Source organism: Papaver somniferum, unplaced genomic scaffold, assembly GCF_003573695.1.
Source record: "Papaver somniferum cultivar HN1 unplaced genomic scaffold, ASM357369v1 unplaced-scaffold_3, whole genome shotgun sequence".
Taxonomy (NCBI): Eukaryota; Viridiplantae; Streptophyta; class Magnoliopsida; order Ranunculales; family Papaveraceae; genus Papaver; species Papaver somniferum.
In genome coordinates this window covers 2,280,599-2,292,929 of record NW_020641039.1, presented here as the reverse complement: position 1 = coordinate 2,292,929, position 12,331 = coordinate 2,280,599, and the positions used below count along the sequence as shown (strand labels likewise).

The 12,331-nt window shown below is 35.4% G+C and overlaps 1 protein-coding gene across 1 annotated transcript; it reads right to left on the bottom strand.

The window, feature by feature from the left end:
* Positions 1–6,482: 6,482 nt before the first annotated feature.
* Positions 6,483–8,483, bottom strand: LOC113341542. The gene is made up of 2 exons (XM_026586375.1): positions 8,366–8,483; positions 6,483–7,438 (listed from the first exon to the last, which is right to left on the bottom strand). Exons 1-2 carry the CDS (start codon positions 8,387–8,389, stop codon positions 7,148–7,150), a joined length of 315 nt encoding a protein of 104 aa, XP_026442160.1. The 5' UTR covers positions 8,390–8,483; the 3' UTR covers positions 6,483–7,147.
* Positions 8,484–12,331: the final 3,848 nt, after the last annotated feature.

Here is a 12,331-nt window from a genome sequence, read left to right as displayed (position 1 = left end):
AAGTAGCTGCATAACGTGTTATGCAACCGTTTTCTGGACTGGATAACAAGTTATGCAAAAAAAAACCCCGCATAACGTGTTATGCAACCAATTTCGAGAATGCATAACAAGTTATGCAACAAATTTTGTAGATGCATAACCTGTTATGCATCGCTATTCACACCTCCATTTTCTTTTAAATACACTTCACACGCACACCAAACCCATCTGCACTTCCATCTTGTTGTCTTGCACCATGCCTGTGGTTGCTTCCATCTCAACTCTATTTCTGCAACACAACCATGCTCAGTGCATCAGCTGCCACTGCCATACACCACCAGAGCTGCAACTATCTTTCTTCTTTGAGTTCACAACCATTCCATTAAACCTCAGCTCATAACTTGAGCTTTATTCTCGGCACCACCATTTCAGCTTATAACCAGTACCACCAATTCTTCTTCTAGGAAACAGCTCACAATAGCAACACCAACTCCCATTGATACTCAACTCAGACACTGTCACAGCCAAACTCAGTCTATCACCTGAAATTGCTCATTTTTCGCACAATTTCCGCAGCTTCCTTGCAACCAGTCCCAGTCCAGTACCACCACTTGCATTGCATCTGCAATACCACTTTCCGTCAGCTCAACCACCAACACCTCAGTTGCAGCCACCAACATCATCACTTGTAACTGCTATCTAGCATACAATCACTGGAACCATTTCAAGACTACAACTTCATCTTAGACCTTCTTAACATCTCAGCACCATTGCTTCAACTAATAACAGCAGCAGAAATCCATTTCAGTCTCGAGCTCAACTCAATAGCATCAACATCTTGAACACAACAACCAAAAGTCTTCTCCTCTTATCATGACTGAGCATCAGTGGCTTCATTCCTTAACCGGCAATAACATTGACTTCCTTGGCTGAACTTTAACTAATTCAGTCACTTCCTCGAACACCTGATGTGCAAAGTTGGTGGTATGCTGAGATTTGAATTCTGAGTCGTTCTCCATCTTCATCTTCCATTCATTGAAACCCTATCTGTGAAATTCAATTTCCTAAATAAACCAAAATTAAACCTCTCACAATCATTTATACTCCAATTAACAACAAACCCATCGACAATTGATCGATTTAAATCGATTTCACATGAAATATCAATCATTTACGAAACCCTAAATTAGCTTACCCTTTTCTTTTTCTTCCAGAGATCAATCGACTTCAGCACCATCACCTTCTCCCTCGATTCATCAAGCTACTAAACTTCCTAGATATTATTCACACAAAATCAAGCTCAATTCCTTTGAATTGAGGTTGACAGAGAGACGAGAATAACAGTAGAAAACGAGGGAAAGAAGAGAAGAGAAAAATAGACGGGAACATAATTTTATAAATTCTAGGTTTGTGAGAAATTTTCTCACAGAAAATGGGTACGCGCCTGAGTTTTTCTGGGCGTGGGTTTCACAGTGGAGAAAAACTGAAAAATGGATCTCCCTGTAGTTTTCACTTGATTTATACAGCCCAAAAATAAAGCTCGGAAAAACAAATGAAATGTAGCCCAAGCCAATGTATTCGTGAAGCCCAAAAAATTAGGTCGTATATTGTGATTAACATTTCCTAAACATTAGCCGTTAGATATCAGTAACAAAATTGAGGACTAAACCAATTGCGACAATCAATATCCTGGTATATTTTTTGTATGTAACCAAAACAAAATCTAAATGCAGACGATGCTTGATGCACCAATAAAAACTATGATACCTTTGTATGATGGAACCACCTTCCAACCCATGATTGTTGAAATTGAACAACAAGTTACCCGAAATAAGCTCCACAAGTCTTTTTAGTGCAATAAAATGAATCACATAATTGTTTATAATTTTCATTTTGCTCCGGATAATTGAAAGTAGGGGATCAATTGCTGGCTCTTAGCGATACCTAATTATATCTCATAAATGTTTTCCTTTTACTTTTTTAATTTTCTCCAATATCTCAAATACCATTTCCTTAAACTTTAAAACTTGTACAACTTTTCCATTTCCGTAAATTTTGTTCAACCAAAACCTTGCACTCAGTTGTTATACAGATTTCTTTTATGAGTGCATACATTTATTGCTGTCATGATTATAATTTTTGACTTTCATGCAATATGTATTAATGAAAATAATGTAAGTTTCTAAACCAAACAATGCCTTTGTCCCTGAACAGATGATAGTATAAGTTTGCACAATTCTTAAGGTAAGGAGGAGAGGGGAGTGTTTTGGAATAGTTTCCACAATCATATTCGTATGCATAGTAACTAGTAAATTTTAGAAATGATTTAAATTTTAAAATATATGACAAACATTCATAAACTTTATACTATTGAATAACTTTTTAGAACACCTACGTAACGAATATAAATAGGCTATCAAATTATACATATTTCTTATACTAGTAGATAATCAATTAAAATGGTAGTTTTAGAAATGTGTCATTGTTCAGTATAATAGGTTATCTATTAGTGGGACAAAATTTAAAAATGAATAGATTATCTATTAGTGGGACAAAATTTAAAAATGAATTGATCATCTATATATTTTTTTTTTTTTTATGCAAAGGCCTTCAGAAAGGCTAATGATCCCCCTCAACAATAAGCAAAAGCCAAATTGGAGGCACAAACCGGTACATACTAGACTTGTTTGTTGTAGCCCATTGGAAAGCTCATGAGCAACAAAATTACAGACATGAGGTTGAAAATAAAACATACAATCATCTAAACTAGAAGAAAAGTACTGAATATCCTTAAAAATTGCATCCGTTCTAAAATCTCCATCAAACACACCAACAAAAAAAATTGGTCACTGAGATCCTTTGTTCAATGATGATGTGAGAAAGTTTTTCCTGCATAACTTTTTTCAGAACTGCCCAAATAGCTCTAGTTTCAACTTCTTCATCAGAATTTACTTCAAAGACTATAGGCGCACAAAAGAAAGCTTTGCTTGAAAAATATCTCATCACATAGCCCGCACCATTATTCCCAGAAATGTCATCAAAGGCACCACCAATATTAAACTTTATCCAACCAATGGGTTGGGGCATCCATTTGCCACAATAACCAATAGATATGGTGGGAGAGATGAGCAGTTTAGGTTCCCTAGTCAACCAAACAACCGATGCACTTCCTAACCACAATACAGACGAAAGCTAACAAGAAATTATCGTACTACTTTTTAGTAATATATTGCCTGGTTTTCCAACACAGTTTTTATAGAGGACTGAATAAGTGCGACATACACTCCCATAATATCGTACTAGTTATGTTTAATACAATTTGCTTCAAAAAAAAATGAAAATATTAAAGATGCCAAATACAGACTAATCTCGGTAAACGAACGCCCTCGGGATCAAGAGAAAAAATTCGTTTAGCGGAGTTATTAATTTATGGATAAATAAATAATATATTCATTTATCGATTAATGAATATTTATTTATTTTGACGGTGTTTTCTTGATTAAGAAGTTAAATTGTACAATAAGATGTACTAATGTACCTAGAGGGTATTGGTCAAAATTCTTGTCAATAATTTAATGGTCATAGAAGAAAGATAACCAAGGATTAACTGGTGTCATCTTTAATTTACGTTATAGAAATGTGATTGACGTTGAACATTTTTTAAATAATCCTAACAAAAATGATGCAATTATGGAATCTCCAACAGACGAAGAAATTATTGAGTCAGTAATATATGATGAGGAATGATCCTGAACCAGATGATAGTAGCATCGTACCAAATGTGTCATCCAAGTCTTTCAAGCAATGATCACAATAAAAGGTTACTTGCTACAACATGAGCAAAATATTTCAGAAATTATACAAGCACTACATAAAATTAAGGATGCGATGCATTTCGTTTTGGGTGGAAGAAACAGATAATCAACCATAAATGAAGAATTAACTTCACATTTTGGTTTATTTCAACATATATTTTTATGTCAAATTTGCTAAGTATGTATTTTGGTTTATTCTCATATGTATATCTTTATATGAAATTTAGTGATTATTTGTTTATATTTTTATAGGGTCTTTAAGAATTCAATTATTTTTATTCATTAATATATGAAACAAGATTATTAATTTATCCTCTTGGCCCAAATCGGAACCGGGAAAATTATTCATTTGGTAAGATTATACATTGATCGAACATTCGTTCATCGAGGTTGGACTGTAGACCTAGAGCTACCACTTATAAAAAAATTTAACAAGATAAAACAATGATACATAAAACTGCGTCAAAATACATTTTTTAGAATTATACTATTACCGGATTTTGATTGCCAACCTCCGTTATGGAGTAAGTAGGGTTGTTCATGGTCGGTTTCGGCTCGGTTTCCAGCCAAACCAAAAACGAAACCAATATTATCGGTTTCTTAAAATCTAAACCAAACCAATCCATTAACCATTGGTTAGGTTTCTTAATGGTTCTAGACGGTTTCGGTTTATTCCATCGGATATCGGTTAACCATCTTCTATGTCAGTTTCAGGAAACTGACAGTTCAAATCTAAGAAAAAAAAACATAGTTCAAATATTTTCAAACCTACTTACAGGCTACAGACATTCACATTCCATACACAATCCAAATTCATGACATTCTTAAACACAATTCAAAAGATAAAGATTACATCTTCTTTCAGTTTTACCAAAACTTATATAAAAAATAAATAAACTAAGCCAGTGCCACTTAAGCATCCACGGTCTTCATAGCAGCTAAACAACATCGACACTTTCCATCTATGCATCCACAAAATCAACTGATAGCTTCAGACTTTCCAGGTTGCTAACTACATGTATATGAAAATGGCAAGCAACTGATAGTTATCATGATGGCATATTTCTACTAATTCAGGTTTTCTACAAAATCAACTAATTCAGATATATTTCTACTTATCATGATGGCAAGCAATACATAAAAATGATAACAGTGAAAATAAATAAAAAAGAAAGAGCAAAGATATTTGGAGGATAATGCTATTGGTGAGATGAATTACCTTGTACTCCTTAGTCCTCAACATCATCATCTGTTATATTTACGAACATGGATTTAGAGAGAGAGTCCATAAATTCTTCAATGAACAAATGCACAATTAGTAGTATATAGTGAGTGTCCAAAAATTCTATAAACAAATTAACAAATGAAATAATACCTGAATTAACTTCCTCTTCTGGTCCCAAGGAAGAAATATCAAGATCAATCGGCGTATTCAACCAATTTTGAGCACAAATCAATGCCTCAACTGTTGTGGGAAGCAAAGAACTTCTATATGGATCGAGAATACGTCTCCCAGTGCTAAAGGCAGATTCAGATGCCGCTGAAGAGATGGGTATAGCAAATATATCTCTTTCCATTAGTGCCAAAGTAGGATACCTAGTCGAGTTCGTCTTCCACCAACCTAAAATATCAAAAGAAACTTTCTCGTTTCGCGGTTCTCATTTCTCTCTCAAATAAGCCTCCAACTCATCTTTCCCTTCATCATAAATACCCTCCTCTTCTTATCTTGCTCTCTCTGCCATAAGGGCGGCCATAACACTATCTCCTTCATCATCTGGTTCAGTGCCAACAGTATTACCACCACTACTATCTGTTACAATTGTTGAGTTTCCAGCACTCAATTGGAAATCCCAGTACTCCTCAACTTAAAGTCCCTCATTACAAGTCCCAATAGTTCTGTTCTCAAATAACCACCAAAAATACCTAACTGGCCAAGAAGAAACTTTAATACCATTTCTTTGTCTTGTGGATTTAACAATACAACAATAAACATAAGAGTATCCATCCTTTCATAACATCCCCAATACTCGTTATATTTACTTTGCATTTTAAGACCCATGCTAGCAAGAAATGTATCTTTGTGATTTACCCATGTGTTTAAAGTTCGATGAATAACACTCACATGAAACAAGAATTCGTGTACAGTAACATGAGTAGAAGCGGAAAACTTGATAGTAAAGTCAAAAAATACCTCAAAAAATTCGTGAAGGCTCTAGCATACGACCAATCTGATGGGTATGGCCCGTGCAAAGGAGGTGGTGGTGGGGCCTTATCAGAACTTGTTTTCTTGCGTTTCTTTCCTCTCTTTTAAGTAGCAATAACTTCTTCATCGGAACTTAAGCCTGCATCTTGGTCTTCATCCACATCCCAGTCAGGTTGGATCTCAACAGTGGAAGTACTATAAGTGGAACAAACTGAAGGAATTTTACTTTCAACAAAACAGAACTTCTTCTTGAATGCCTTGTCCTCATACTCTAACCTCTCAAAAAGCTTGCTGATACTTCTCAGCTGAGTCTAACATTGTGAATGTCAAATTCAACGGGTGTCTACATCTAGGACCAAACCCTTCTTGCATTCAATCTTCTCATAAGTGACACAGTCCATAAATTTTTTCAATCTTGCAGGAGAGCCCATACAATACTTCACTACTGCCCTTATTCTCTTAATTGACATGTCATACTCCTTCATTCCATGCTTCACAACAAGGGCAAGGACGTGAGCAGTGCATCTCACTTGTAAGAAACCTTTCACTAAATCTGAATTTTTTCTGAGCACTTGATTTTGCAGATATGTTATAGCTACATCGTTGGCAAAAACATTATCTAAAGTTATAGTAAACACATTTTCGATCTCTCAATCTAACAAGCATGTTCCTATCATCCTACCAATAGTCTCACCTCTATGACCTATAATTTGGATGAAACTAATTATCTTCTTATGCAACTTCAATTAGCATCTATCCAATGTACAGTAATAACCATATATCCCAACTTTTGAAGTGAGCTTCATGTGTCAGTGGTGACGCAAACTCTGACTTTATTAACCTTGAAATAATTCTTCAATCTCTCTTCTCGTACGCGAACAGTTCCATAACATCTCTTCGTACAGTGATACGAGATGGTATCTTGAGTCTACTCTCAAGTACGCTGCAAAATTCTCGGAAACCTTCCCCCTCAACTATTCTAAAAGGATGCTCATCCACCATGATCAATATAACCAATGATTTTTTACACGAATCCTGACAAAAAGTTACAACAACTAACTTTTCATCTTCTCCCAGCCTAGCAGGTTCAAAAGAAAGAGTCGACTGACCAGAATCCTTAGGAATAAGATTCAGACACTTTTTTAAATAGTTATTCAAGGAGCCGGTCCCATGTGTAGAAGTCAGCTTTCATTCTTTGTTTATATTTCTTGCAAGTTACCATTGTCGAAGGTGCATGGTCTATATCAACGTGATCCCATACCCATGAAGTTTTCTTCCGCTTCTTAGAAGCTGGTGAAACATCGGAAACATTGGCAGCTGGTGCAGATGGAGCTTCACCTGCAGTTGGTACTAGTCCAACTGAACTAACTTCTGTAGAGGCGTTAGAAGATCTTGGAGGAGGATGTAGTGGTGGAAACATTGCATTTGAGTTAACGGAAGCCTGAATATAAACAAGGCAGAAATTCAAATCAGATAACATGTAAAAAAAACATATCAAATTGCATTTAAATCATATGACATGTAAGAACAGATTTCATATCAAACAACAACAACTATTTTCAGTTGGGAAAATCAAATAACATCCAAAGAACACAAGCTAATGAACTAAGAGAAGTGTTTCACAGAATATCTTCAGCGCATTACATTCAATCTCAAACTAGTTTCATGTGTAGCTGAATGCTAATATGGGTAAGTTGAAGGGGGTGTGTATTCAGCAAGAACAGGCGATTCACCAAATGCATTACCAAAATCATGTTGACTAACACGTGACTCAATAGGTTAGGTTACTTGGAACTAAGTTGTGTTCAGGGTACCACCAATTTTGTGTAAATGGCCTGATGTTTGATTACCCTAATCAGGAAAAACAAACTACAAAGAAACAGTTTTCTTTTATGAGCAACAGAGAAAAGAAAAACGTTAATAAACACTTTACACACATAAATAACTTTTAAGGTTGAAACTGTTAGACCTGAACATAGTATTCTGATCCATTAACATAACAATCATCTAACAATTTTTCATTATCTATCATTCGGATATAAATTCATTATGCTATATATGCTTGGGTTTACAGTTGGCGCATCAAACATAAGCGATCAAATTCTATCCATTACGGTGTACATATCCATGGTTCAGGGAATAGATTCTCAGGCCGGTGCTGTCTCTAACCACTACATATATATCAATCATCAATGTCAGCATTGCCATTCCAATGTTTGAGCCTTCCATAACTTCAATATAACCAAGTAGTGAATACATATGGTGAATCAAAATAGGGTCAATAACAAATATGCTATCATATAGAATCAGAGTTACTAATTATCAAAACCATAATCAAACCCAAACTAGTTGAGAAATAGGAACTAACAGGTGTTGATTGTGAATCCTCCATGATTGAATCAAAGGGAACCTACAAAATCAATTATGCAAAATCAATTTTAGTAAACCCTAGTTTTGAAAATTATAAATTATAAGCTTAAATCAGCAAAATTATCATCATCATCGAGTTGAAGTACCTTGAAATGATGAAAACAGTCGACTTAGATAATCGATTTGGTTACGTTACTAGTGAGAAGATGTTTCTAAGTTTGGGAATTTCGGTACATCTGAGAACTGGGAAGATTGAAAAGAAGAAGAAAAACGAAGATTGAGAAGAAGAAGAAGAAGAAGAAGAAATACGAAGAGAAGATTGAACTAGGTGGTGGTTTCATTATGGCTGGAGATGGTGGTGGACTGGTGTAGAAAATGAAGAGGTTTTTTTTTGCTTCTGGCGACTGTTTACGAAGAGGATAATAAGAGAAAGAAAATGTGTAGCGTAGGTTTAGAATTTAGGTTTACAAAGTGTGTTATGGACGTGGTAGATTAAATATATCTGATTTTAATCAACTGTCTATATTTATCGGTTTTCCAATGGTTTTTGGTTTGTTTTCAGGTCAAACCAAAACCAAACCAGTAATGTCGGTTTTTCAACTTTTTTTACCAAACCAATCCAAATCTAAATGGTTTTGGTTCGGTTTCTTCCTTATTGGTCTGGTTCGTTCGGTTTCCAATGGAAAACCGAAACCATGTTCAGCCCTAGGAGTAAGCTTGCTAACCTTTTAAATTTTAAATGTGTGTAAGAAGAATAGTGTTTTCGAGCTTTATGTCGTCAGCCCGACGCATGATGATGGTTGCAAAGACCAGTTAGTGTTGGAAGTTTAGGGTATGGAATCGAAACATCAATGGCTTGAAGTCGCGTAATCGCTTTCCTTAAAACGTTATTTGCTCCCATTCACTAAGAGTTTGTTGCGAGATCGAATGCAAACCGTTTCCCAGGATACAATCAAGCCTTTGTGTGATCGGCGATCAACAACAATCAGCGAATCACCCTTAAATTCTAACAGGTATTTTCTACTCGTCTAGGGAAGGGGGAAGAGTTATAATTATTTCTCCAAGTACTGCTTGAACAACCTTTTACAGATTTCAAAGAGAATAGATACGTCTCTTCAAAACCTATACCAGAAGACATATCTCTTGGGCATTAGGTCACTTCTTATGGACATGTCTCTTCAAGTCCAAAATTGAAGTGTCCAGATAACCACTCATGCCTCTTCAAACCAAAACAGTAACGTATTGTCTATTCCCCCTATCTCTTGCAGGTTACATATGACTAACCAAATATATATTTAATCTAACCCTAATTGAATATTGATCAGATATTCAACAATCCCCCACCATATTAAATATACAAGTCAAACGAATAATGTGATGATTCTATGCATACATAAAGGTGTCACGAAGATTAAACTTTTGCTTAGTGTAAACGTTTCAAAGTTATGTCGAAATTGATGGTGGCCTTGGCTTTAAACCTCTACTCCTATGTGACACAACCGGAAACACCACCCACATAGAAACATCGATACCTTTAATGAGTTCGATTTTCGCTTAGCACTATTATGGCCTTGTGCTTGCCTGGTTTCATGAGCAATCCCAAGCGAACCTCACTCTTATCAGAAGCGGCACCACTTCTATGCTCACATAGGTGAAATCCTTCCAGTTTTCCCGTTATTTTGGAAACTTGTTCATAAAGAACTGGACTTCATTAAGACTACTAAATCAACCTCTATTCATAACGGAACATATCAACACCCATTTTCACAATTGAGATTCAAAATTTAAGTGTTGAAACTAATCACTTATCGGTAACTTGTGTTTACCCATTAAACCGACGAACTAGTCATTTCCTAGTGGTTGGTTGGGTTACCATTACCGGTGATTCAATATCACGGAGGTTTAAATCCCATATTCATTATGTACAGAATTCAATATGAATTCTTTCAAATGCAAATCCCTGCAAAAGAGCTTGCCAAACTAAATTTCAAACCTTACAAAAAGGTCTTTTCCCAAACTAGATTGGCCTCATCTATTAGATTCAAAGTCTAATGATAGCCACATCACAATACTATGATCTCTTTCATAGGTTTAGTTCCAAATTCAAGAGTAGTCATGGATTCAAGAAATCCACCAACCTCAAATTTTATGAATTTATCATTATAACACTCTTGTTATATGACAACAACCACCCCCACAATTTTGAGGTACTCTGGTTTCAGAATTTAATCCATGCTTGCCATACAATGGTTTTTCTATATAGCTTTGATTTGCCTTTTGCTTAGCAACTGGGTGCCAAAATAAAATTCCCTACATCCCTTATGGTTCTGTTTGCAACTATATTCGAAAACAAACCAAATCCATAATTAGATTAAACAGTTCTCAACAGATGTGCATTTAAAGTCATGCTTTAAGTGTGGCTACTATAAGCCCAGACCAAACATAATGATTCTTATAGATTAAGATCATATGAAATTCACAGTTCCCATCAGAGATTCTATTTCTCTCGGGTACATAGCACTCTGTATCTACAATCTCATATTAATTAGTGGGAAACTAATGTGGCGCCATAGATTATATTGCTAATCCAGTTCCAATCCAAAACAGTCATCATCTGTTTGTTTTGAATTCAAAATCACTAATGCATTGCCAAGTGCCTTTCAGTGAGAATTGAGCAAGATTTCATTCATGTTTTGTAAACACTAAAATACATCATACTCTAAACAAATGCATGCAACAGTAGAAGAGAACATGAACCAAATTCTGAATGACAGTAAGATACCCCACACTTTAATTACTTCAAATATATGCATCACAAATTTGCACTATATCTGGCACTATCCTGGTATCTATCAATACTATGCAAATTTCTAAGTTAACAGTTCACAAATATTCATGATCTAATTTACTAAATTGCAAGTAAAATTAGTCACGTTAAGTACTAATTTTCCCACAAGTTTAAGGAAAGTTATTGTTAACGGCATTATGTCAAAGACCTTACGAGCCTAACCAAACAATTTTCTGGTACACAATAAAATCCAAAAATCACACAAACCTAATTGGACCGACCGAACGAAACGAGGAAGGACCTTTATATGACCACTTTTTTGTAAATATTAAGTGATCAATTGACATAAAAACATTAGATTTTGGTGTCCCAAATAAAATTCAATCAACAATGAAAGGACTAAAGAGCCCCTCTATATTTCCATTTCTCACTAAAACTAATGTAAATACAACACAAATTGAAGGGTAATCACGTCAACTTCGTGGGCAGAAAAAAGGACACGGAGGTTGGAAATGTTTTAATTGTTGAGGGACATTTTTGTCAAAATCGAGGTAGAGGTTAATGTGTCGAATCCCGGCCACCTCTTTGATTCTGTTTCTTTTTCTCTCTTCTTCTTCTTCTTCTTCTTCTTCTTCTTTCTTTTCCTCCTCCGTTCCCACCTCTTCGAAACTGAATTATTCGACAATTCTCCATCAGCAGATTTCTGAAACACCACCACTCTCCTCCACCTCCTTCATGAGCAGATTCAATCACCACCACTCTTCGTCATCATTATTGGTATTCGATCCCGGGATTTCTATTCCGTTCACAGGAAAATTAGGGATTTTGAGTTCAAATTTGTACGTGAAGATTGAAGAATTGGGGGAGTTTAAAGAAGAAATTGAATCTCTGTGTTGGGTGATTGATGATTGTTTGCTGCTAATGGAAGAATCGGTGATGAATAATGGAGGAAACAGGGTTTAACTCAAGTCTGAAATTGCAGTAAGATGTTCGATGTTTGAGAAGAATTAACAGGTTAGTGGATTTGAGTGATGGTATGATTCAGATCGAGAATGATTGAAGCTGGGGTTTTTGACTGGAATTCATGGGGTTTGATATTTGCTGTTGAGTTGAAGAACAAGAAGATACATAAGGGTTTTGGATGGATTTGGTTTTGAGAACGAGAAATTAATGAAG